At 43.1% G+C, this 25,645-nt stretch overlaps 1 protein-coding gene across 1 annotated transcript in view; it reads left to right on the forward strand.

Moving 5' to 3' along the window:
• Nucleotides 1–25,645, forward strand: part of GABBR1 (gamma-aminobutyric acid type B receptor subunit 1) — a 169,916-nt gene that overhangs the window by 65,227 nt on the left and 79,044 nt on the right. The window contains exons 5-8 of the mRNA XM_033915912.1: nucleotides 265–330; nucleotides 20,334–20,525; nucleotides 23,778–24,020; nucleotides 24,370–24,433. Coding sequence (XP_033771803.1) covers nucleotides 265–330; nucleotides 20,334–20,525; nucleotides 23,778–24,020; nucleotides 24,370–24,433 — 565 coding nt within the window. The remainder of the gene's footprint in view (nucleotides 1–264; nucleotides 331–20,333; nucleotides 20,526–23,777; nucleotides 24,021–24,369; nucleotides 24,434–25,645) is intronic.

Here is a 25,645-nt window from a genome sequence, read left to right on the forward strand (position 1 = left end):
ATAACCCTACCAGCGGTGATATTCAGTAGCATTAACTAGTTAAGTGCCGCTCATATCAGCAGATAACCCTGCACACGTGATTTAACCATCCAGAAACCTTTTCTGGCTGGTTAAATCACTCTGAATATTGACCCTTCACTAACTACTCTATTATTTTGCTTTCTCCCTTTTCTTATAAATGTCTGTTTGTGCTTTAGTTTAACATAGATTGCCAGCAATATTCTTCTTCGTATCTTTAACTGTCTCATAATTCTTACCTTTCAGCGTCAAGATGCTCGCATCATCGTGGGCTTGTTCTACGAGACTGAGGCACGGAAAGTCTTCTGCGAGGTCCAATTTTTATTGTCTGTTTTACACATAAACATAGTCACTTCCTAGGCAAGAGTCCAGGAAGTGACATCAGAGGAAGAGCCAAAGCTGGCGCGACGGCAGGTCAGGAGTTGCTGCTCACGCCAGGAAGGTTACAGAAGTATTGGGAAGGGAAGCAGCGTCGCTGCGTGGCAGTGGGGGGGGAGGGGCGGAGAGGTGCCTGCGCCCTCACCAAGATAACGCCCGAGCATTGGTGGGGCCTCAAATTAACGTGGTCCACTCCACTTCCGCATTCAACCCCTCAGGCTCTACCGTATTAAGCCTGTAAATCCAGCGTTGCTCCCTGAGATTTAAAGCTCTCTCAAAATTGCCACCCAGCCTCCCTTGAATATTCTGATCAATGACATGGCACCTAATATCCTCCCAAGAATGTTTTTTCAATATCCGGTGGGCAACCATCGGGGCTTGCAAATTCTGGGTACTGATTCGATATTTATGCTCACTCAATCTTATCCTTGTATATGACGTCACACAGGAAAAGTAGTCAGAAAAACAGAAAGATAAAAAGGAAAATAAGCTAACAAAAATTTCACATTCTGCTACTAACAAAAGACAACATGGGAGATCAACATCAATGTAAAAAAATTAAAATAAAAAGGAAAACATTGCAATTTAGCAGCAAAAATACAATTTGTCCTGTTCTGTCGAAGAGCAGAAGAGAAGCATGATACTTGTAGATATATTTTCTTGGAAATCTGTTAGGAACCCAGGGGGTCTTTTATTAAGCTTGCGCTAAAAGCTAACGGGTCCATAGAATATAATGGGCGCGTAAGCATTTAGCGTAAGCTAAATCGGCTAGTACGCCTTAGTAAAAGATCCCCCCAGTAAGGGAAAAACTAGTAGAGAGAATAAATCTATCAAGCCTTCCTTCACTTCCTTCCATAGTTTATGGCTTTTGCAACTATTAATAAATCAAAAAATACCCCCCCCCTTTACAAAACCATGCAAGAAGTTTTTAGCAGCAGCTACAATGGTCATAGAGTTCCTATGAACGACAGAGCCGCAAATAGCATTCAGCGCATCGGCCATCGCTAAAAAACTCTTCTGTGTTTTGTTTTGTTTTTTAATTTATAGAATTTTATAATATTACCAAGCATATACATCTTGTACAGCAAAGTGCGGTCAAAGACATAATAAACTAAGTTCCCAAAATTGAAAATATACAGTAATAGAAACATAGAAGATGATGGCAGAAAAGGGCTACAGCCCATCAAGTCTGCCCACTCTGCTTACCCACCCCCTGTCTATGCCCTAATGACCCAATTTCCTTATCTTGACCCTCGTAGGGATCCCACATGGGTATCCCATTTATTCTTAAAGTCTGGCACGCTGTCTGCCTTGATCACCTGCACTGGAAGCTTGTTTCAATGATCAACCACTCTCTCTGTGAAGAAATACTTTCTGGTGTCGCCATGAAATTTTCCGCCCCTGCGTTTGAGCGGGTGCCCTCTTGTGGCCGAGGGTCCCTTGAGAAAGAAAATATCATCTTCCACTTCGACACGTCCCGTGAGGCACTTAAATGTTTCGATCATGTCTCCCCTCTCCCTACGTTCCTCGAGAGTGTAGAGCTGCAATTTGGTCAGTCTCTCTTCGTTCGAGAGACCCTTGAGCCCCGAGATCATCCTGGTGGCCGTCCGCTGAACCGATTCAATTCTGCGCACATCTTTACTGTAATGTGGCCGCCAGAATTGCACACAGTACTCCAGATGAGGTCTCACCATGGCCCTGTACAACGGCAGTTAGACAGTTAGATTTGAAAATAAAAGTACATAAATAAAATAAAGAGAAACTGATTTGATCGCATACTAGTCCTCAATAATTGGATCCAAGATTTAAAGAGTAGAACAAAATCAGTCAAATAAGTTGACAGGAAAACCATGTCTACTGCAGTACTGGGAGCTGACCTTCCTTAGGAGCAGTTATTCTTTCTCAAGACGTTTCATTGAGAGAAAACTTAGCAGATGAGATGGCTCTGTAAAAATATATTTCAAGGATAAATATCTAACTACACATTTACATGGATATCTCAAAAAGAAAATACCCCCTATTTGAGTCACTCCAGGTTTCAGAAGTAGAAATTCTTTCCTTCTTTTTTGAGTCTCTCTAGAGACATCAGGAAAAATCTGAATATGATGTCCCAGGAAGTCTTTGGATCTATGTTTAAAGAAGAGTTTTAGTATCCAGTCCTTGTCTGGAGCCAAAGCCACAGACAACAAGCGAGTGGCTGAAACAGCCATTCTGTGGTTTTGTAAAAGGGGGTGGGGAAGTGAATTTTTTTTAAAAAAAATATATCCTTGTAGAATCAAAATTAGTATTTAAAATTGCATATGTAAACCTAAAATCTTTTGGTGGCCCCTGGAGCCAGGGCAGGATTAATTCATCGAGGGCCCTTAGGCACACAAGTACACTGCCCCACCCCGCCCCACCCCACCATGCGCCCAGACGGAAACAGGAAGCTGCGTCAGAGGGAAACTTTGGGCAAGTAGCACCGCTTACACAATTACAGTTCCCGTTGCCTTTCTTATCCACGTTGCTTGCTTGTCTTACTTTCCGTCGATGGGGGGGGCTGCGTTGCCGAATGGGGTGGGGCCCACGCTGCCGATCGGGGGGGGGACCCGCGTTGCTGATCGATGCTGGAGGGGCCCATCGCCGTTTGGAAAAAACAATGTTGATACCCTCCTTCATCGGGCCCCCCTGACCATTTTGGGCCCTAGGCACATGCCTACTTGGCCTATCGGTTAATCCTGCTCTGCCTGGAGCTTGCTTGTGTCCACTTTGCAACCCTGAAAAAAGGTTGGAGATCACTGCTCTTTGCCTTCAGAATTGTGCTGTTTTTTCCCCCAGTTTCCACAACAGTCTCTGTAGGCTGCTGTCCATTTTCAGTGGGTACCTTAAGCCCCACATGCCAAAAACTTAAACAAAAAGAAAAATTTTAAACATGAAAGACTTTCGTTCCTCTTTCCGCCACTGTTGCCTCTGTCACTGCCTGCCTTATTGCTGTCCAGCCTGCTTTTGTGAGCCGTAGCTCCGCTTTATCGTAGCTAGTGATGTGCTGTAATTAGAAATGACGGGGGAATTGTCATTGACAAAGTCCGTGCTGTTTCATGTTGCTAAAATTCTGAAAATTCATCTCCAATTTTTTTGCGTTTTTTTTTCAAGTTTTTTATTTAAAATTTGATGAATCGCTTAATCTTAATACAAAGCGATGAACAAATCTATAAAAATAATACACCATCAAAAGCGGGGAGTCACTACAAATAACATAGATAAATCACATAACATAAACAGGACCGAAAGGGAAGTGGGGGAAGAAATACAACGTATGATAGTAAATGAGACGAGTTAGGGATATAACAATAGAGAGGGATAAAAAAAAAAAAATCAAAAGCTGGAATTAAAAAGTGTGACCTAACTATAAAAAAACTAGCAGTCAAAAGCATCTTTAAAAAGCATTTTAACTTGCTTTTAAACCTATAGACGAGACGTTCTTCCCTTATGTGTATTGGGAAAAAATTCCACAGTTGCGGAGTGACAATTGAAAAAAATATATTGGGCTCCTTTTACTAAGGTGCGCGGAATAGCGCACGCGACATTGCCGCGCACGCTAGCCGGCGCTAGTTCTAGAAGCGTAGCGGGGGGTAATTTCCTGCATGTGCTAAAAACGCTAACGCACCTTAGTAAAAGGAGCCCGTTGTCTCCGTGTATTAATGGATTTAAGGGTGTCAGGTCAAAAGCGCGCTGGGATAAAGGTGTGCCCAGACAATTGAGCGCAGCGCGCACCACCGTGCCGCTCTAAATTACTGTTTTTAGCGCTCCGACGGGGGGGCGTGGATCGCGCCGCGTTGTGGGGGCGGTGTGGGGGGTTGTAACCCCCCACATTTTACTGAAAACTTCACTTTTTCCCTGTTTTTAGGGAAAAAGTTCAGCTTACAGTAAAATGTGGAGGGTTGCAACCCCCCAAACCCCCCATAATGCCAGCGCGATGTCTATTAAGTAAACTGGGGGGGTTCCCCAACAAAACCCCCTGTCGGAGCCCCTAAAAACTGTAATTTAGAGCGGCGCGGCAGCGCGTGATGCGCTCATTTGTCGGTGCGCACTTTTGTTTTTCGCGCCGTTGTCTATGAATCGGATTTAAGAGAGGGAACAACCAGCAAATGTTGATCATTAGATCTAAGTGATCGGGTGGGGGGGCATAAGGTACTAAGACTCTGTCAGCAAAGGAAGGAGTTTTATAAAGTATCTCCTGTTGGTGTTGGAAAATAGTGCACACTGGAAAAATAGTGCACACTACCAGCACTGTGGATTCAGGGCTCGGGTGGGGGGGGAGGTTTCCCTTCTCCTTCCCCACCGTGTGCCTAATTGAGAATTTAACACCTGCCTGGTCATTCTTCTGCTTCTTGCTCTCTCTGCATGCCCATTTGGTTGCTTGCAGATGTGTATTTGTTCAAGCTAATTATGGCTCTTTTTCTATTAACATAGCGTGAAAGGGAGGAGGGAAGAAGCAGAGTCTGCCTTGCAAACATGCTGATGCTAGATATCCTGTTTCCTGAGTTTCTTGCAAGGGAATGCTTTCACAGTGCATGAAAACTCTTGCAAAGTGAAATGTTTCGTTTACAGTAGAATACAAGAGGCAGGCAGAATAGTACTGTACAACTTTGTATATGTGTGCTTGAGGCAGTGACAGTCGCAGACTAGAGCAGTGTTTTTCAACCTTTTTACACCTATGGACCGGCAGAAATAAAAAAATAATTCTGTGGACCGGCATCGGTCCGTGGACCGGCGGTTGAAGAACACGGGGCTAAGTTGTGGGCCAGACCCCGCCCATCTCTACCCAATCTCCACCCCAGACCCCGCCCCCATAATAGTACTAATTGCACCTTGCACATCCCTTGCCTCACCTGGAAGTCTTCCCTCTGAAGTTGCAACGCCAGAGAGAAGGCTTCCGGTTCAGGCGCAGGATGCCCGTAGGAGCCACTGCCCGTGGCTTTGTGCACTGAATCAGTTAGCAAGAGGGAGCTGGCTCGAAGATAACGCCGCATAGATCACACCGTGGACCGGCAGTTGAAGAACACTGTTTTGGGCCTGATGCACGTGCTGGCCCTGTGGACCGGCAGGAAATTTCTGTGGACCGGCACTGGTCCATGGACCGGTGGTTGAAGAACACTGGACTAGAGTCCCCGGGGAGCAGGGCAATTTCTCCAAGTGGGTTAGTTTTGCAGCTCTCATGACGGGAATGAACCTCACTCTTAAACCAGGGCATGTGAGTACGATCCAGCCTCTCAAATTTACTACTAACTCTAGCTGTAGGACTTGCATTGCTTTTTTTCTGGAGATCATGTATAGGCAACTTATCCCGGTGCGCTTGGAAATCTGCGGCACCCAAAAATGATGGAAAAATATTTCTGCAAAAGAAGACAAAAGAGGCGACCTGTGATGCTCAATCTGTTTCTTCACTGCTAAGACCCGACACGTATGTGTTTCGTCCGTAAGGCCTGCCTCAGGGGGGTCTTAGCTAATAAACCAAGCGATGGTAACTAAGACACTGTTAAAAGCCTATGAATTCTATGAGCGTCGGAGCTGTTACTGATGCAGCTGGCACTAAAAACTGAGCTACGATTTTGTAAATAAAGGGGGGGGAGGGGTTAGTCTCCGGCTGCATTTCTTGGTAGTTGAGGATCTTCCCTCTTTCCACATGATTCACCACTTAGGGCTAACACCTCTATGCTGTTCTGATGGTTTTCTCTTTTACTGTATATGTTTGTTTATTAAAAACTTTATATACCGCATATATAGCCAAAAAGGATCCAAGCGGTTTTCTTGCATCCAACTTTCTATCGGTCAGGATGGGGATGTCCCAGGTGATCATAACCTCTTAATTTTCCATAATTCTTCTTAGGGTTATGATCCCAATGCTTTTCTGGCATACTGATGAAGATGTAATGCTTACAATACACGCAAAATATCTGCCGGATTGAAAAAAAACTCAGCAGAAGCTCTGACAGCAGTGACAGGAGGTTGCTTCTCATGTCACTATTGTCAGCGCTCTGCCCCAACTCAATCGCTCACTGAGCGATTGAGTCGGGAGTTTGCATGCAAATGATTTGCACCTGAATGGGAGGTGACCCATCAAATGTGCCCCGAGACAATTGCGCTTCATACTGCCCCGATCACAGCAGCTACTATTTGTCTTTTTGAGGGTTACAAAGTAACCCTCTTTTTTGATAGGGGTTGGGGCGACAGGGGGACCCCCCTCCCACACTACACGTAAAACATTCACTTCCTATCTAGTGTTTGGGTAAGGTTTATGGGATGATTATGAGAACTCTTTACATACGTGGATAAGTGGAAGGCCCTGATTTGCTCAGACTCCTCAGGCCCCGTCCCAAGGGACGGGGCCTGAGGAGTCTGAGCGAATCAGGGCCTTCCACATATCCATGTATGGTTCACGGGGCGCAATTGTCGGGGCACAATTGTTGTGTGCGGATTTGTCGGTGTGCCGTTAGGTGTCATTTATAGAAATATGGGCCTAAATGAACAACGCCATAAATGATTTGGGAAACTAAATGAAATGAAAAAAAAATCAGCATGCTGCCGTCGGCCTGCCCCAGAACCCTTCATTCAGCTGCAGCCTGCCTATGCAGAAACAGGAAATCGCTGCTGAATGAAGACTTCTGGGGTAGGTAGACGGCAGCACGCTGATCTCATTGATGCTGCCCGAAGATTTAAAATAACAAACGTCAGGGAGGAGGTGTGGGGGGAGTCAGGAGCCGAAGAGAGAGGTTGTGCGGCTGGGTTCCGCTAGGGGGGGAGGGAAGGGAAAGAAAAAAAGAACATGTGCTACACGCCAACGATTTAAAGTTACAGCGGCCAGAAGAGGGTAGGGAAGTAGGTAGGGAAGCAGAGCCATGGCCCCTGTGCTCCCACCCCCTTGTTCCGACGCCTATGCTCAAGAGTATCTCAATGTAAAAACTACTTTGATGGGTTTACAAAGAGCAGTATATAAGAACTTAAACATAAACACTGTCTTGATTTGGGTCCTTTTAACAAAGCCACAGCAGCATCACTGCTGCAGCTTTGCCATAGAGGCCCTCTATTTCCATTTTAAATTCTTCTTTTCATCAAATTCCATGAATGGATTATATCATTTGTTATATATCTTGAGCTAGAATTCTTGCATCTTGCTTCAGAAGTATCATCATATTTTTTTACAGGTGAAGGATCTCTGCTTTGAACAGGGAATACTTTGCCGAGTGTCTTTTCTGAAACAGCTTCTTTAAATGTTAAAGGCCTAGATTTACTAAACTTACCGCTCTGGATCGTTGTTGAGCGATTCGTGTCCGAGTTCTGCCGGACGACCGATTCACTAGAGTCCTCATACAAATTATCTGATCGGACGCACGCCCCACCACGATCCCATGGATCGCTGCAGAGCGACCGCGACGCATATGCAGACCATAATTGTTGGCTGTAGGTGAGATCCGTGCATGCGCTTGCTCTCCACACAAGCGAGGTCAAAACAAAGGGGGGAGGAGTGGCTGCAGTTTACATGAGTGGACATTTTAATTTAATGGAACAGAACACTCTGCAGCCAGATTATGGAACAGAGCGCGCTTTTAACCCATGAGTTAAAACCATGGGCTCGCACAGCACTGCGCTTTTTGCAGAATATATGGGGAGTAAAGTACAGTTATTTTTTATTTTGAGGGTTGTTTTGTAACCTCGATACTGGGATTTCAGGGCAGCAGAGAACAAGAGAGTCGGCAAAGGCAGTATATAGCGGATGGTCCTCAGCAATCGCTTCATTTTGGATCGGCAAACCCAATCGGTGTTTCTTGTTCTGTTTAGTGACTCGATGCCTTTCTACTTAGCACACCATTTCCCCTCATTTGCATGGGCGGATCGGATTGGGTGAGAGAATAATCGGGCACAATAATCAGGGAACGATCACAAACTGGTTGGGACCCGATCGGTATGTTTAGTGAATCTGGCCCAAAGTTTCCTCTTTGTTTGATCATTTGATCTCCGTTTTAGATAAAATTGGCTCCATAAGACTAAACCATGTTTTAAAGAAATTAGGATTTTCCGATTGGCTTTGTGGTTCTTTTAGAAAATTAGTATGACGTGCCGAGAGAAGATGGAAGAAGAATAGAACTAATGCTAATTCTACATCAGATGAGGACATTCTGCATAAGTACAAAATGATGCTCAGATTAGTTAAGCGGCAATGCATTTCAAAACTCATTTGTGCTGAGGAGAATGTTCTCTCAACAGCTCCCTCATGTAATGTTTTCTTTCTCCAAATAATAATTCATCAGTTCTTTCAACAGAAATTTTGCCATCTCAGTTTTGTTGAAGAGGAGTCAGTCAGATACTTTTTTTTTTTTAATTCTTTATTTACAATTTCAAATACGACTCCACAAGAACCCTTGCTCCGCTAACCGTTATATTCTATGGGCACCTTAGCGTACACTAATCTTTAGCATGCACTAAATCAATTATCGCACGCTAAATCGGTTAGCGCGCCTTAGTAGAAGAAAATATTTGGAAAAATAAAATGTCATCTATATATCATTATTGCTTCTCTTACATCCTCGTTAGACCAGAAAAAAGTGGGTGGGGAGCAGAACCACTCAGGATAAAGAGCTCCATTCAGGAATATAAATCAGGAATTAGCATTAACCATCTAATTATTTCTGGAAACTATCTTCTTTATATCTATAAAAGATCTCAATTGTTCTGGAATGCCTAATACCTAGATACAGATACAATCCGCCGTCTGAGACGATGGATAAGCTGCTGCTTCTCTCCCCCCCCCTGCGGAGCATCCAAAATGGGGGTGGAGTAAGGGCTGCTCCGACTATTAAGCAAGACTGGTCTCACTTCCGGCCCACGTACTCACCTTTATAGGACCCCCAGGGACCCCTGAAGAAGACTTTTTGTCGAAACGCGAACCGTGTTGGGTCCTGTATCCCTAGCGGACTAGGTCCTTTAAGGCTCTTATATGGATGATTTATTTTTATGTGGATGGAATTATTTTATGTGGATGATTTCAGTGTACCTTTGGAACTTTGACACTTTCAAATAAAGTCCATTTAGGAACATCGTCACTCCACAGAGTTTTTTTTGGTTTTTAGCCACCTATGACAGCAGCTTCTTAGAGGGTAGTAGCTTGTTCTGTGGAAGGCTTCATAGCAAAACTCCTCTCCGAATACCTAGAAAACCACAATTTACTCCACCCCTCACAATCAGGCTTCAGAGGCCAACACAGTACAGAAACATTACTACCCTCTCTCCTAGACACAGCCAAACAACAGCTAAGCAAAGGCAAAAAAAATGCTGCTCATTCAACTAGACCTCACCGCAGCATTTGACCTAGTAGATCATGACATCTTACTGCAAACACTAGAGGCAATAGGAATCACAGGCAGAATCTACAACTGGTTTGAAGGATTTCTCCACTCAAGGAAATACAGAGTCAAAACAAAGAAAGAGAAATCTGAAACCTGGAACAACCCCTGCGGAGTCCCCCAAGGCTTGCCACTATCCCCAACACTCCTCAACCTCTACATAGCCACACTCGGCACATGCCTAGCAAATTAGACATAACCTCGTACAGCTACGCAAATGATATCACCATCATCGTGCCTTTTGGCCAATCCACCAATGACACAACAATCAAAATATATACAACACTAGAAACAATATCACAATGGATGAGAGACCACAAACTAAAGTTGAACCAAGTAAAACCAAATTCCTACTTCTAGAAAAAAACCAAAACACCCTCCATAACAAACCTAGAATTAAACTCCATCCTATACCCCCTACAACCCAACCTAAAACTGCTGGGAATAATAATAGACAAGGGCTGCACCATGCAAATTCAAATCAGCAAAACAGTCCAGAAGGCATTCGCAACCATGTACAACCTAAAAAATATCAGAAAATACTACAACAAAGAACAATTGAGACTCATGGTCCAAGTGCTAATCCTGGGCCTCCTGGACTACTGTAACAGCCTATACCTGTCATGCCCCACCTATACCTTAAAACAATTGCAAACGATGCAAAACACAGCTCTCAGATTGATATACTCATTGAAAAAATATGATCACATTACCACTGCTTACCAAGACTCACACTGGCTCCCAATACAAGCACGCATACAATATAAATTCTTTGGCACCCTTTTCAAAGCCCTAAATGGAACTGGTCCCAGCAACTTACCTGATCAGAAATAACACATCAAGACCAAAGAGAATACAGGCTGTTTTCACCCATCCCCCAGCAAAAGGCATACAAAGCAATAAACTATATGACGAACTACTAACCACCAGAGCAGCGAAAATAGACTGCCACCTCTCCAAGCTACTGACCAAGACGACCAACTACAAAACATTCAGGAAAGAACTGAAAACTATACTTTTCAAAAAAATTTGTCAAATGAGGTAACAAAAATCTTATAAACCCTCCCCCAGATCCCATCGCTCATGCTAGTCTTCAATTCGTATAAGCTCACTCTATCTATCAACTCTGTAAGCTCCCTGGCAATACCCAGGCCAACTCTTTTTGTAAACCATCTAGAACTGAAAGGTATTGGCGGGATAGAAAGCACTAATGCAATGTAACAACTGAAGATTTTTCCCGATGTGTCCAGACAGACACAAGCTAGGAGGAACAGTTACTACTTCTCAAGCCTAGAGTTTTGGCAGTGGGTACAGGTTTCTTCCTCAAATTTCCATGTAAGTGTCTTATTACTTATGTAAATGACTAACTTGTTTTTGTTGCGCCATCGCAATTAGAGATGTTTTTGAAAGATAAACTTGTGTTGAAAGTTTCAGATACTAATTTAGTGGTTGAAGAGAATTAGAGACAAATGGAGAAGGCCTTATGTCTGCTACTGATAAGTAAATTTGGTTTTATACCGCCATAACCAAAATTTCTAGGTGGTTTACACTAAAAAAACAAAAACCTGACAATCAGTGAAATACAATAATACAGTAAAAAATACAAATATTTGTAAAATAGAATTTCAATAATAAAACTCACTAAGTAATAAACTTATCGAACAAAGTGGTCTTAGTTAATTTCCGAAAACAGTAATAGGATAACATAGCTTGCTGAATACATTTATCTAACCAAGATTGTTGCTAGGGTCCTATCTAAGAAGGTCTTATATCTCCACCCATTAATTTTTGGATAAGCAAATAAGTAGAAGTTTCTAGTTTCTCTTGATGGTCTATGCAACACAAAATGAGGAAAAAGGGAAGCTGTAGACAATCTGGAGATTTAATATTTGTGTAAAACAAATTTTAAAATCTTGAGCAAAATGTTTTTTTTTTGGCACTGCATTGTATTATAAAATCTTAAAACATACAAAAAAGGATTATTTTAAACTCAAGCCACAGAAACAAGACCAAAACAGAGCTGTCAGTTTCTGCTGAGATGAGCATTTTTTTAAATCACTATACTGCACAAATAACCATTAAAAAATTACTTTGAAAGTATTATACACAGATAGGGAAAATGCTTTGAGTCCCTGATTTGTAACCCATTCTGAGCAACATTATGAATCCTTTTTTTTTTTTTTAATCTTTATTGATTTTTAATCTAAAACAGTGTCATACAAATGAACAAACATTAGGTATTACATACATTACACTAATATCTGTACAGGTAACATATATATCATTCAAAATTTTCAGTTTTCCTACATATAACAATAACATAATATAACATAGTATATAGTATAAATGAAGAATAAAGTTGCCTAGATGTCACCATCAATATTTATTCCCCTCCCTCCAACCCCCCACCCCCTATGGATATGTAAAGGTGAATGACCAAAAGGAAAGATAAGATAAATATACATGATTATAATTTTACAAATTTAGTCAATGGGCTCCAAACTTTATTAAATACACCACTAAATCCCCTACACTCTGCATTAATTCTTTCATATCTGTATGTGGTGCACACGTTCACCCACCAAAAAGTATAACTTATTCTGTCATGGTTCTTCCAGTTACTCGTTATCAATTGAATGGCTATACATGTCACGATCATAGACGACTCTTATATTTATCTAGAGTGGGTTTCACATGTAATATCGTTCTACAAATTATAGCCTCATATGATAGTGGAACGTTTGAATCCAAAACTAAATTTATTTGTCCCCAAATTGACTTCCAAAATATAAATATAAATGGACAAAAATATAGCAGATGATCCAAAGTCCCTATATCAATATGACAATGCCAGCATCTTGTCTTGAGTAGACTTGTGGAAGGAAGGGTTATTGTGTGGGCAGACTTGTTGGGCCGCCGGCCCTTTTCTGCTGTCAAACTCGGTTCATAGGCAACGGCGCGAAAGACAAAAGCGCGCGCCGACAATTGAGCGCAGCGCGGAGGTGCGCACCGCACAAAATTACAGTTTTTAGGGGCTCCGACAGGGGGGTTTGTTGGGGAACCCCCCCAGTTTACTTAATAGACATCGCGCCGGCGTTATGGGGGGTTTTGGGGATTGTAACCCTCTATATTTTACTGTAAACTGAACTTTTTCCCTAAAATCAGGGAAAAAGTTCAGTTTTCAGTAAAATGTGGGGGGTTACAACCCCCCCACCCCTCACAACGCCCCCACAACGCGGCGCGATGTCTATTAAGTAAAGTGGGAGGGTTCCCCCCCACGCCCCCCCGTCGGAGCCCTAAAAACAGTCATTTAGAGTGGCGCGCGCCTCCGCGCTGCGCTCAATTGTCTAGGCGTGCCTTTGTCGCGGCGCACTTTTGACCTGACACCGTCAAACTCTGTTTCTATGTTTCTATCTATTTTATTTAATCGAACCGGGGTCCAAAAATCCTATGCAACAAAAATAACCACGTTTGCCTCATAGATGCTGACGCTGTACATATCAATCTCCAAGTCCAAATTCAAGACACAGAAATATGAATCCTTAAAATAGTCTAGTGTGATGAAAAGAAATTAATAAGGTGATGGCTTCTGTCAGGAAACATTTCTTAGGACAAATTTTCTGCCTGCCACCATTTTATTAAACTTGCAGTAAACACCCCGAAACAGGCTACCAAGTAGCCATGTTAATGGCTTTTGTGGGAGGCTGACTGTTACTGAACGTTAAACCATGCATTACTGAATTTGTCAGAATTTTTCTGCAGGGGGCATGGGGTGGGTAGAGAGTGGGCATAGAATCTTTAGCTCGCTAACCCTTTACACTTACTCCTAAAGTAGGACCACTTACCCCATTTTACTAAGGTGCGCTAAGCGGTTTAGCACGCGTTTAGCGCACAGCTAAATCTACGCACGTGCTAACCGCTAACGCATCCATAGACTAACATGTGCGCATGTAGGGGTCCTTTTACAAAGGCGCGGGTTAGCGGTTTAACGCGCGGAATACCACGCGTTAAACCGCCTGCCGCGCTAGTACCTAACGCCTCCATTGATGAGGCGTTAGGATTTTAGGCTGCCGCGGGGGGTTAGCGCGTGATGAAATGTCCGTCGCGCTAACCCCCGTAGCGCGCCTTGATAAAAGGAGCCCTTAGGGCTGGATTCTATATATGGCACCCAAAAAAGTCTGCAATGAAATAAAATGCTGTGTGTTATTCTATAAATGGCACAGTTTATAGAATAGCACTTATGCTCGGGAACTGCGCCTAACTTTAGGAACGTGCATTTGCATCACGTGAAACATAGTGGAAATTATTGTGCCTAAATTACGTGCATAAATCCAAGAGGTGGTTTTTTGTCTGTTTGTTGCTCGTTTTTATTATCCCGTTTTCATGATGTTTTCAATTTGTTGTTTTTTTAGCTTTTTGTTATACTGATTTTGCGCCTTTTGTGATTTTGTCTTGTTTTGTTTTGTTTTTTTTAATTCTTTATTTATTCATTTGTTACAATTTAAATAGCAAACATAGAGGAATATCCATTTCTTCAGTAGCAAGAATGCTCATAAAAATAAAGTACAAAGAAAAAATTATATCCGTGATCTAGTCCACATCATTCGGACCGCTAGTGCTGCCGCTAGGAAACAAAAGAACTAAATCGGATATTTAACATGTGGCAGGCAAATAAACATGTGGCACACTTTTTCAATGTCTACTAAACATCCTCCCAGACTTGTAAAGGTAGATTAAGAAACTACCTGTACACTTCTCCCTCCATATCTGCAGGGTTAGATGCAGAGCCGGACCGCAAAGTGTGAAAAACCGTGAATAACTTTTCAGCCGGCTCTGACCCACCCCCGCCTCCCTCCTGCGTCCCCGAAACCTTACCTGGTGGTCTAGCGGTGAAGCGGGGCAGGAGCGATCTTCCTATGCTCCTGCCCCTGTGCAGAGCCGTCACCAAAATGGCTGCCGTGAATTCCCGTTGTAGTCTCGAAGATTGCTCCTGCCCTGCTAGACCACCAGGTAAGGTTCCAGGGAGGCTCAGGCGGCTAAAAAATAGCCCATAAAAGGAAATTGTTTAAAAAAAATAATAAAAAAAGATCACGAATAACCGAATCCACGGATACTGAAACCATGGATTCGGAGGGAGAAGTGTATTGGTTTATCCTTAAGAAAGTCTTCCAACTGGACTGGGTCTAGAAACGCATATCTATCACTTGCATATGAAATAAGGCATTTACAGGGAAATTTTAGAAAAAAAAGGTTGCCCCTACCACTAGAACCTTAGGTTTAAGCAGTAGGAATTGCTTCCTCTTTAACTGAGTCTGCTTAGATACATCAGGAAAAATAGAAACTCGTTGGCCGCAAAATGGGAACTTGTTGGATTTGCGGGATATAAATATTTTAAATAAATAAATAAAATAAACACCCCCCCCCCAATCCACTTAGGATCTTCTTATTTCCACAACCCTTTTTTAAAAATTGTGCCTTAATTTACTTGCATAATTTTTAATTAAAACTAATTAGTGCTAATAATCGTTAAAACCCCCAATAATTTGCCTGAATTAGCTCATTTAATAAAATTGCACATGCAAATTGAGCGCACATCCAAATTTGCACATGCAATTTTTAGCTGCGTGTTTTCTTTTAGTATGAATTATATTTTAATATTTATGTGTTTTTTTTAATGTTCTACAAATACATGTTACACTAAGCCCGGAAGCAGCCTGTTGGTGAAACATGTTGGTTTGTTCAGTACACAATATTTTTTAAAGATAGAAACACAGAGCTTTGCACTATTTTTAATTTTTTATACTATTGTGTATATTTTATCATTTTATATATTCCAGATTATATCCTTTGTATTTCCTCTGTTTTGTCCTTCTTTCTCAAGTTTCAAGTGTATTTAGATTGTGCTAAACCGCACATCATATATCTAAGTGGTTAACATTTTAAAAATAATTTAGATTAAAAACAATCAAAGCAATAAAGCCAATTGGGGTGACAAGACAAAGACTGACGAGGGAGGGTATGGAAAACTCAAAAGAAAAGAGGGTGAGAAATGCATTATGATAGAAAAGTACAGGTAAATTACCGTATATGGGGAAAATGAAAAGAAGGGGAAAAAAAAACCAAAGAAAAAAACCTACCGTATTTTCGCGGATATAACGCGCACCCATGTAAAACGCGCACACGGGTATAGCGCGCAGAAACCACACTTGTATGTACGGAAACTTTTGTATACAGCGCTCATGGGTATACCGCGCATGCTGCCCGACTCTCCTCTGGCCACCCTGACTCTCCTTTCGCCCTCCCCGACTCTCCTCTGGTTGCCCCGACTCACCGTTCACCCGCCCTGAATTTCGGTGCACTGCCCCGCCTCTCCGTGCGCTGTCCCGACTCTCCGTTCACCTGCCCTGACTTTCCGTGCACTGCCCCGCCTCTCCGTGCGCTGTCCCGACACTACATTACGGGCAGGAGGGATCCCAGGCCCTCCTGCCCTCGACGCAAACCCCCCTCCCCCCAACGACCGCCCCCCCCAAGAACCTCCGACTGCCCCCCCAGCCGACCCGCGATCCCCCTGGCGACCCCCACGACCCCCCCACCCCCCTTCCCCGTACCTTTGGTAGTTGGCCGGACAGACGGGAGCCAAACCCACCTGTCCGGCAGGCAGCCAACGAAGGAATGAGGCCGGATTGGCCCATCCATCCTAAAGCTCCGCCTACTGGTGGGGCCTAAGGCGCATGGGCCAATCAGAATAGGCCCTGGAGCCTTAGGTCCCACCTGGGGGCGGGGCCTGAGGCACATGGTCGGGTTGGGCCCATGTGCCTCAGGCCGCGCCCCCAGGTGGGACCTAAGGCTCCAGGGCCTATTCTGATTGGCCCACGCGCCTTAGGCCCCACCAGTAGGCGGAGCTTTAGGATGGATGGGCCAATCCGGCCTCATTCCTTCGTTGGCTGCCTGCCGGACAGGCGGGTTTGGCTTCCGTCTGTCTGGCCAACTACCAAAGGTACGGGGAAGGGGGGTGGGGGGGTCGTGGGGGTCGCTAGGGGGATCGCGGGTCGGCTGGGGGGGCGGTCGGAGGTTCTTGGGGGGGCGGTCGTTGGGGGGAGGGGGGTTTGCATCGAGGGCAGGAGGGCCTAGGATCCCTCCTGCCCGTAATGTAGTGCGAGGTGGGGGTAGGGGGTCGCCGTGGCCAGGAGGGTTTGGGCTCCCTCCTGGCCCGATATTGTCGGGGAGTCGGCGGTCCTTCGGGGTGGGGGTGCGAGCGGTGGGGGTGCGAGCGTCCTTCCGGATGATGAATCGGGCGTCGGGCGGGGTGTGAAATATGTAAAAAAAATTTTGTATACCGCGCTCAGGCATATAACGCGCGAAGGGTATGCGCGGTATGTAAAAATGCGTATAACACGCGTGTTATATCCGCGAAAATACGGTAAGCCTAAAAAAGAAAAAGAAATGTAGAAAGAGAAGAAAAAATTTAAGTGCAATTTTTTTTTTTTTGAAAGGGGAAGGGTTTTTTCATTTCCCCCTAATTGCTTCCTTTATTTTTAGCTTAAAATGAATATACGCTTCCTTCCATTTTTTGTGGGCTAGATGGATTTTCTTGTTTGAATTGTTTGGAGTATTTTTCCTTACTTTCCTGTACCCATATCCTTACTTTGTGAGGTAACAATGTCAAAATATTTTCAATTAAAAAAAAAAAGAGAAGAAAAAAAGTAATAAATCATTAAAATATTAAGATAAAATTTTTTTATTAAATATCATAAACATCTTTAAAAAGAAAAAAAGTTTTGAGGCAAGATTTAAATCTAGCTAAAGAGGTTTTGTGAAGGAGATAAACAGGAAGAGCATTCCATAAGGTAAGAGCTGTTACCGAGAATATGGAGTTATGAGTAGTGTCATAGATCAGTGTTCTTCAACCACCGGTCCGCGGACTGGTGCCGGTCCACAGAAATTTCCTGCCGGTCCACAGGGCCAGCACGTGCATCAGGCCCAAAACAGTGTTCTTCAACCGCCGGTCCACGGTGTGATCGATGCGGCGTTATCTTCGAGCCGGCTCCCTCTTCCTAACTGATTCAGTGCACAAAGCCACGGGCAGCGGCTCCTACAGGCGTCCTGCACCTGAACCGGAAGCCTTCTCTCTGACGTTGCAACGTCAGAGGGAAGGCTTCCAGATGAGGCATGGGACATGCAAGGTGCAATTAGTACTATTATGGGGGTGGGGTCTGGGGTGGAGATTGGATAGAGAGGGCGGGGTCTGGCCCACGACTTAGCCCAGTGTTCTTCAATCACTGGTCCACAGACCGATGCATGTCCACAGAATAATTCTTTTATTTCTGCCGGTCCATAGGTGTAAAAAGGTTGAAAAACACTGTCATAGATGATGTGGCATATTGAAGGAACAAGAAGATTTTGTTGACCAGAACGAAATAAGCATGAAGGGTTATACGGAAGTAGTCATCTATGAATGCTGGAGAGTGTTCTTGCATGGATTTTAATGGAAGAAGAAGAATTTTGTATGTTAGTAGATGTGAGATTGGCAGCCAGTGTGCAGCAGTTAAAAGTGGTCACGTTATCACATTTTTTTTAGCTTTTCTAAAGAGTTTAACAGCAATATTTTGTATTAGCTGCAGTCTTTGAAGCTCTTTTTGCTTTATGCCTTGATATAGGGCATTGCAATAATCGAGATGTATGGTGGCCAGAGAATGAATTAAAATATTAATAGAAGAGGGGTCTAAAAGAGAAGAAATTGAACGTATCATTTTTAATTTGTAAAAACATTTTTGAACAACTGTACTTATTTGGTGGTGGTAAGATAGTTTGTTATCCAAGATTACCCCTGATATTTTTAAAGTGGTTTCCATTTTAATTGTAGTAGATCAAAGCTGTATTGGAGGAATTTTTCTTTTTCCCTTGAAAAGAGGAGACTGAGAGGGGACATGATCTAAACATTCAAGATAATGAAGGGAATAGGCTTAGTAGATAGAGACAGGTTGTTCACCCTCTCCAAGGTAGAGAGAACGAGAGGGCGCTCTCTTAAGTTAAAAGGGGACAGATTCCGTACAAAAGTAAGGAAGTTTTTCTTCACCCAGAGTGGTAGAAAACTGGAACGCTCTTCCGGAGTTTGTTATAGGGGAATCACCCTCCAGGGATTCAAGACAAAGTTAGACAAGTTCCTGCTGAACAAGAATGAACACAGGTAGGGCTGGTCTCAGTTAGGGCACAGGTCTTTGGCCTGGGGGCTGCCGCATGAGCGGACTGCTGGGCGCGATGGACCACTGATCTGACCCAGCAGCGGCATTTCTTATGTTCTTATGTTTTTCATCACAAGAGAGTAGTACCATTTTTGATTATCAATATTAAGAAAGAGTCTATTTTCATGTAACCAGTGACTTGTTCCAGGGTCACAAAAGAGGCGATTCCCACTAAAGAGATTATCCCCCTCTTTTACTAAGATGCACTAGCCTGATTTAGCGTGCACTAATCGATTTAGCGCGTCCTTACCATTAGGGCATTCTAGATCTGTTAGCGCGCCTTAGTAAAAGGACCCCCCCCTATGTTTTAGCGAGCATCCAAAATCAAGCATTTAACATACATAAACTTTATTCTTCTATACCGCCATAATCAAACAATTTCTAGGCGGTTTACACAGAAAAAGGCTGGACAATCGGCGAAACACAAATAGTTACAGGTACAATACGTTACTTAACAATGTTCGGTATAACATTTTTGTTACCCCTAATGTCCACATTTAGGAAATGCATTTGTCAAACAGCGCTGATTTAATTACTTTTCAGAATGAACCATAAGACATCACGACTCCACTGATAAAGTTACCCCACCAGGACTGCTGCTTACTTGCTTGAAATGCGAGAGAGTCTTATCCAACAAACCACCTCTACCAGGCATAGAAAAACACCCCCCCCCCCCCCCATTCACTTACCCCCCAATCAAAGAAGTAAAACGGAAAAAAACTATACAACGGACTACTGGCCACTCAGGCAGCGAAGATAGACAACCAAGTCTCCAACCTAGTGACAACAACCCCAGACTACAAGATGTTCAGAAAGGAAATAAAAACTATACTCTTCAAGAAATCCCTTAATAAAGCTTAAGACCATGATAAAGCTTAACCCCCCTCTTACCATCCCCTCCCTAACCCCAGATCCTACTTTTCCCTCTCTTGGAAACCTTCTCTGATCTAACGTTGTAACCCTTCTTCCATAACTCTTTTTGTAATCCGCTTTGAACCGAAAGGTAATGGCGGAATAGAAATCTGTAATGTAATGTAATGTAACTTGCCTGCTAAATATTTTTGTGAGTACAGAGCATAACATTTTTTTTAATCAGGAGAGTGAGTCAAGGTTAGTGCAGGGTATGCTGCAGGACAGACTAAAGGGGAAGTCATCAGTCAGTGGTGCATTGTAGGAGGAGTCTTTATATGCTGCAAGGCAAGTCATCAGTGAACCTTAGTGCAGAATACGAGACAGAATAAAAAACATAAGTCATTGTTGGAGCACTGGGCATTTCTATAAAGGAGCTTTTATCTCTTGTTTCCACTGCATGCAGGTGTACAAAGAGAAGCTCTATGGGAAGAAATATGTCTGGTTTCTGATTGGCTGGTACGCAGATAATTGGTTCAAGACTAAGGACCCAGCAATTAACTGCACCATGGAGGAGATGACGGAGGCCGTGGAAGGACATGTGACCACTGAGATAGTCATGCTAAACCCGGAGAACACCAGGGGGATCTCTAACTTGGTGAGATGACACAAGGAGCTGTGACCACTGAGACAGTCATGTTAAAGCCTGAGGACATCAAGGGTATCTCTAATTTGATAAGAGACACAAGGCTCAGGTTACAGGGGCATCACCGACATCTATGTATTTTGTCAGATTTATTACTCACCTCTCCATATTCAAACAACTTGATAAAGGCAAGGTCTGGAAAACAATATGGGGTTAAAATTCAAATGGGGTTAATATTCAAAGGAGTTTAACTAGGCAGAGGCTCCTGTTGGATTAAAACCCACTGAGCTGGCCAGCTGTCGATATTCAGCAGGATTTAAGTTGCACACTCACATATGAGGTTGTTGTTTCTTTTGTCATGGAGAGGTTTTTTAAGGTCCATGATTGAAATCTAGAACTGATAAGTCTCAGACTTAAATCTTTATGGTTTCCATCAGTCTCTGCGACCCTTTTTCCTCTCATTTAACTAAAACCTATTTCTTGGACCCTAAATACAACCCTAGAAATACTTAAAACCAGCAAAATCAGACCCCCCCCCTGCCCCCCATTGATTTTCCCATAGACTTCAATAAGCAGTATTCACTGTCTGTATGTACCAGGTAGACTGTTTCAGCTGTCACAAAAACTGAAACTTAAGAAGATGCTGCCTCTATCAGCACATCAAGTCCACTTGCTGGGATCTTCAGGCTGCCAATCAGACTTAAAGTCCGACCAAGGCCTCAACCCCCATGGATCCATGCGTGAGCAGGGAGAGGAATTTATACAGCGGGCACCCGTTAAACTCTGCTGGACTGATACAAGGCCATATAATCTACTCAAGCTCCTGATAAATCAGAATGTGAGCTAGCTTGAAGTGCAAATGCAGGCCAGCCAGACTGAATCCTCAAGGGTTGCCTTGCTAGCTGCAAAATACTTTCACAGAGTCAGGCATCTGAGCCAATCAGGGCCTTAGCTCCTCCCCATGGAAAGGGAAGGCATGCCATTTTGGACAGGCAGGCCTGGGAGCCGGAGGGATCAAGTGTCCATCCGTCTCTCAACTTTTGACAAAGGTACTGGGTGGTTCGGGGAGTAGGGGGAGGTTCAGGGGGAGCATCTGGTGGCAGGAGAGAGTGGGGATCCTGCCTGCCATATGAAACAGGAAAGAGTGGGCATCCCTCTTGTCTCTCGCAGGGGTGGCCATCATTGTCGGGGGGGGTTTCGAGGACTCACAGTTGTCATCGGGGAAGGTTGTGATGGCTGTGGTCGGGGGGGCCGGCACAACTTTGGGGGGGGGGTACTTTTTTAAATGAGGACAGATATTGTGCATGAGAAACATGCACATTTGTGTTCATTTAAATTTCCCCGATCAGCTGAGTGGCAGGAGGCTGCTTCGTGGCTTCCCCTGCCGACTCTGCGCGTGTGTGAGAGTCACTCTCACGGCTGAATTATCGGACGTGAATTATGCTGAACCTCCATGCAAATCATTTGCATGCAAACTTGTTTCTGTATCGCTCGCTCTTTTGGAACTGGCCAAAAATCGGATCACAACGGACCCACGTTTATTGCATCTAGCTCTCAGTTGATAAATATTCATTGCATTCAGAAAATACCCTGGAACATTTGCATACATTCTTTGATTAATTAAAACCAAATTCTTAAAATATGCTCTTTACATCACTGGCAGCCAATAGAGCAACTCTAAGGGCCTTAACGCGCGGAATAGCACGTGCTAGACCTTAATGCCAGCATTGAGCTAGTGTTATTCTAGAAGCGTTTAGCGCGCGGTAATTTTATGCATGCGCTAAAAACGCTAGCACACCTTAGTAAAAAGAGGCCTAAGTTAGGAGTAGCATGGGTTGATTTTGGTACCCCCACAATTAACCGTGCTGCCACATTCTGGATGATCTGCAGAGCCAGAAAATGAGTAGAAATTATACCTAAATAAAGGGAATTGCATCAATCAATTTTGGTCAATTCTAGGCTCCACACCACCATCCAAAAATCTGACACAGGTAGCATCGCCTTTAACAAACTTAACATAACATAAGAAGCGCCATCTCCGGATCAGACCTTCGGTCCATCTAGTCCGGCGATCCGCACACGCGGAGGCCCTACCAGGTGTACACCTGGCGTAGGTTTTTTTCAGTCACCTATATCCTTCTATGCCTCATAAGAACATAAGACATAAGAAGTTGCCTCCGCTGGGTCAGACCAGAGGTCCATCGCACCCAGCAGTCCACACCCGCGGCAGCCCAGCAGGTCTATGACCTGTCCGGTGTTCCTTGACATAGCCCTATGATCCCCCTATGATCGAAGCTTCATAGAACCACATTGTTTTGAAAATTGCTCCTATTTCTTACTCATTCAATCTCACCTTCCCTCTCTCTTGATCATTTTTCTTCCTACTCTGCCTTTCTCAAATCAGTCTTTGTTTACTTTCTCACCTCTCTTTCGAATTTCTTTCATTCATCCCTCTCACCCATGCCCTTCTTTAATCTCATCCCTCTCTGATTTCTGTCTCTCTTCTTTCATATACAGTACTTTTCTTCTTCCTAACTCCTTTCCTTCCACCCTCTTTCTATCTGACCTCATTTCACTTATTTGCATCACCCTTCTGTCACCCCATTTCTATGCACCTTGATACTCAAATATCAACTTGGTTTTCCATCAGTTAAGAGTATTAAAACTATATCCAATTTTTGCAAATCTTTTACTTTTCTATCCGCAAAAATGAGGAATGAGCTTCCTTCGGAGATAACAGCTTTTGGGGAAAATGTTAAAAACTTATCTATTTCAAAAAACCTCTGGTTGATTCTTCTGTTCCAAGATAATTTTGGAATAGAATCGTCTCATTCTCTAGCTGAATTTAGGAAATCTTGTTAACTGAGTCGAGCCCTTTTTGTAAGGGATAAATCGGTATATAAAACCAAGGATTGGATTGGTTACTTCCAACACACTTTTGAATTCAGCTCTTTTTCTTATCTCTTCAATCGCATTAATATTTATCAGACCGCCTCTGTATGGATCAATCCTGCCAATTCAAATACGATCTATAGTAATTCTCACCATTTTTTCAAAAACACTTAAAAACTTTTGTTTCAGAAATTTAATCTTAGTAGTTAATAATGGGATAATGTCTTGTTACTTATGTATATCTTTAGTTTAATTGATCTATTTCTTTGTATGTAATCCACTATGAATTATTTGTTGGCAATCGTGGAATATAAATGATTTAACTCCAACTGTAACTATACTGTATTCATTCTCATCTTTTCTCTTTTGAAGACCTCAGAGGAGTTCATTGAAAAGTTGCAGAAGAGGCTTGGGAAGAATCCCGAGGAGACAGGTGGTTTCCAAGAGGCTCCCCTGGCATATGATGCCATCTGGGCGCTAGCATTGGCATTGAATAAGACAGCATATGAACTATCTAAGAAGGGACTACGCCTTGAGGACTTCAACTACAATAACATGAACATCACTGAAGAGATCTACCGAGCCATGAACTCATCGTCCTTTGATGGGGTCTCAGTAAGTCTCTACCACTACCAAAAAATCTGGAGTTCTTCCCACATGTGCTCATTCTTGTTCCTTTTTATTTCAGTCTCTCTGCCTCCCATATCTGCCCAGTCTCATTCACTCGCTCCTCCCTTTCACATCTCAGCTTCTTCTCCCTCCATATTGCCTCAGTCCTTTGGTCCATCATATCTTCTTGTTCTCCATTCATAATGTCTGCCTTCTTGCATGTAAGTTCTAACCATTCCCTCCCTCAGTGATTGGGATTATCCAGTTGCATCAAAGTTGGCCATAATACACCTTTAATGAGGAAGTTTCTCACATAATATCATATTTATATTCATTTCCCTTTGTTTCCTCTCAGGGTCATGTGGTATTTGATGCTAGTGGCTCGAGAATGGCTTGGACACTCATTGAACAGCTACAGGGTAAGTATTAGATCTAGTTGTAACCAAGCAAATAAGACATTTAACAACAGCTGGAAGTAACAAAAGAAAAGACCAGTCATTCAATTTAAAAAAAATGGGAGAGCAGAGGAAGCCTCCAAAGTGTTAAGGGGATATGCATACCTCATGACTAAATTGAACACACAAGTCACTTCACCTTTGATTTTTGCCTACAAAGATTCATATTAAATCTCAGATAGAATGATAGATTTTGCGCACACACATATACACTCTCAGTCATTGATTTTTTTTCTTATATATACGGCACCATTGAGAACAATAATATTGCCTTATCTTCTTGCCATGCCCCTTCCCTCCCCTCTCCCATGCACACCCCAGTTTTATCCAAATTTTATTAAAATGTGTTGAAACGCCTATCATGAATTCTAAGCATTTTACAATATTAAAAACAAAGGGGAGACTTACAAGGACATATAGACAGGACAAATTAAGGACTTAAAATAAAAACAAAAGGTAAGTTTTAGTGAAATATTTATAGGAAAAGCAAACATATAGAGGGAAGAAACACGAGGAGGGGGAGGGAGAAGATCCTCTTTGATAAGGAGGCTGGAAGTGGAGAGAGTGCAAGAAAAGTATGAGGTAAAAGGAAGAGGCTATTATCCAAAGGCGTCTTTAAAAAGGAAACACTTTAGTCCTCCTTTGAATTGGTCTAAGTTTTGTTCTGCCCTCAGGGTACTTGGTAGAGAGTTCCAGATTATGGGGGCTGTTCGAAGAGTGCTGATAATTTTTAATTGAGGATCCTGTAATTTCCTTTCATGTTTCCTGTAAACTGCTGTTGAGACAGACATGGGGGAAGCCACTGCTTGCCCTGGATTGGTAGCATGGAATGTTGCTACTATTTGGGTTTTTGCCAGTTACTTGTGACTTAGACTGGCCTCAGTGAAGAAGGGATACTGAGTTAGATATACCATTATTCTGACCAAGTAAGGCTATTCTTATGTTCTTATTTCAGATATGGTTCCCTTACCTACGGTGGCTGACCCTCTTCCCATCCATCAGGTTATAAAACTTGTTAATCCTTATCTCCAAAGATGAGGGGACTACCCAGGGTAGAGGAACATTTTAGATTTGACTACATTATAAGCAAAAACAAACTAATGAGAAATTTAAGACATAAAATAAAAATAATGCTAACAACCCACCCCATAATACAAATTTGAACAAGGATGAATG

This window comes from Geotrypetes seraphini, chromosome 12 (genome assembly GCF_902459505.1).
Source record: "Geotrypetes seraphini chromosome 12, aGeoSer1.1, whole genome shotgun sequence".
Taxonomy (NCBI): Eukaryota; Metazoa; Chordata; class Amphibia; order Gymnophiona; family Dermophiidae; genus Geotrypetes; species Geotrypetes seraphini.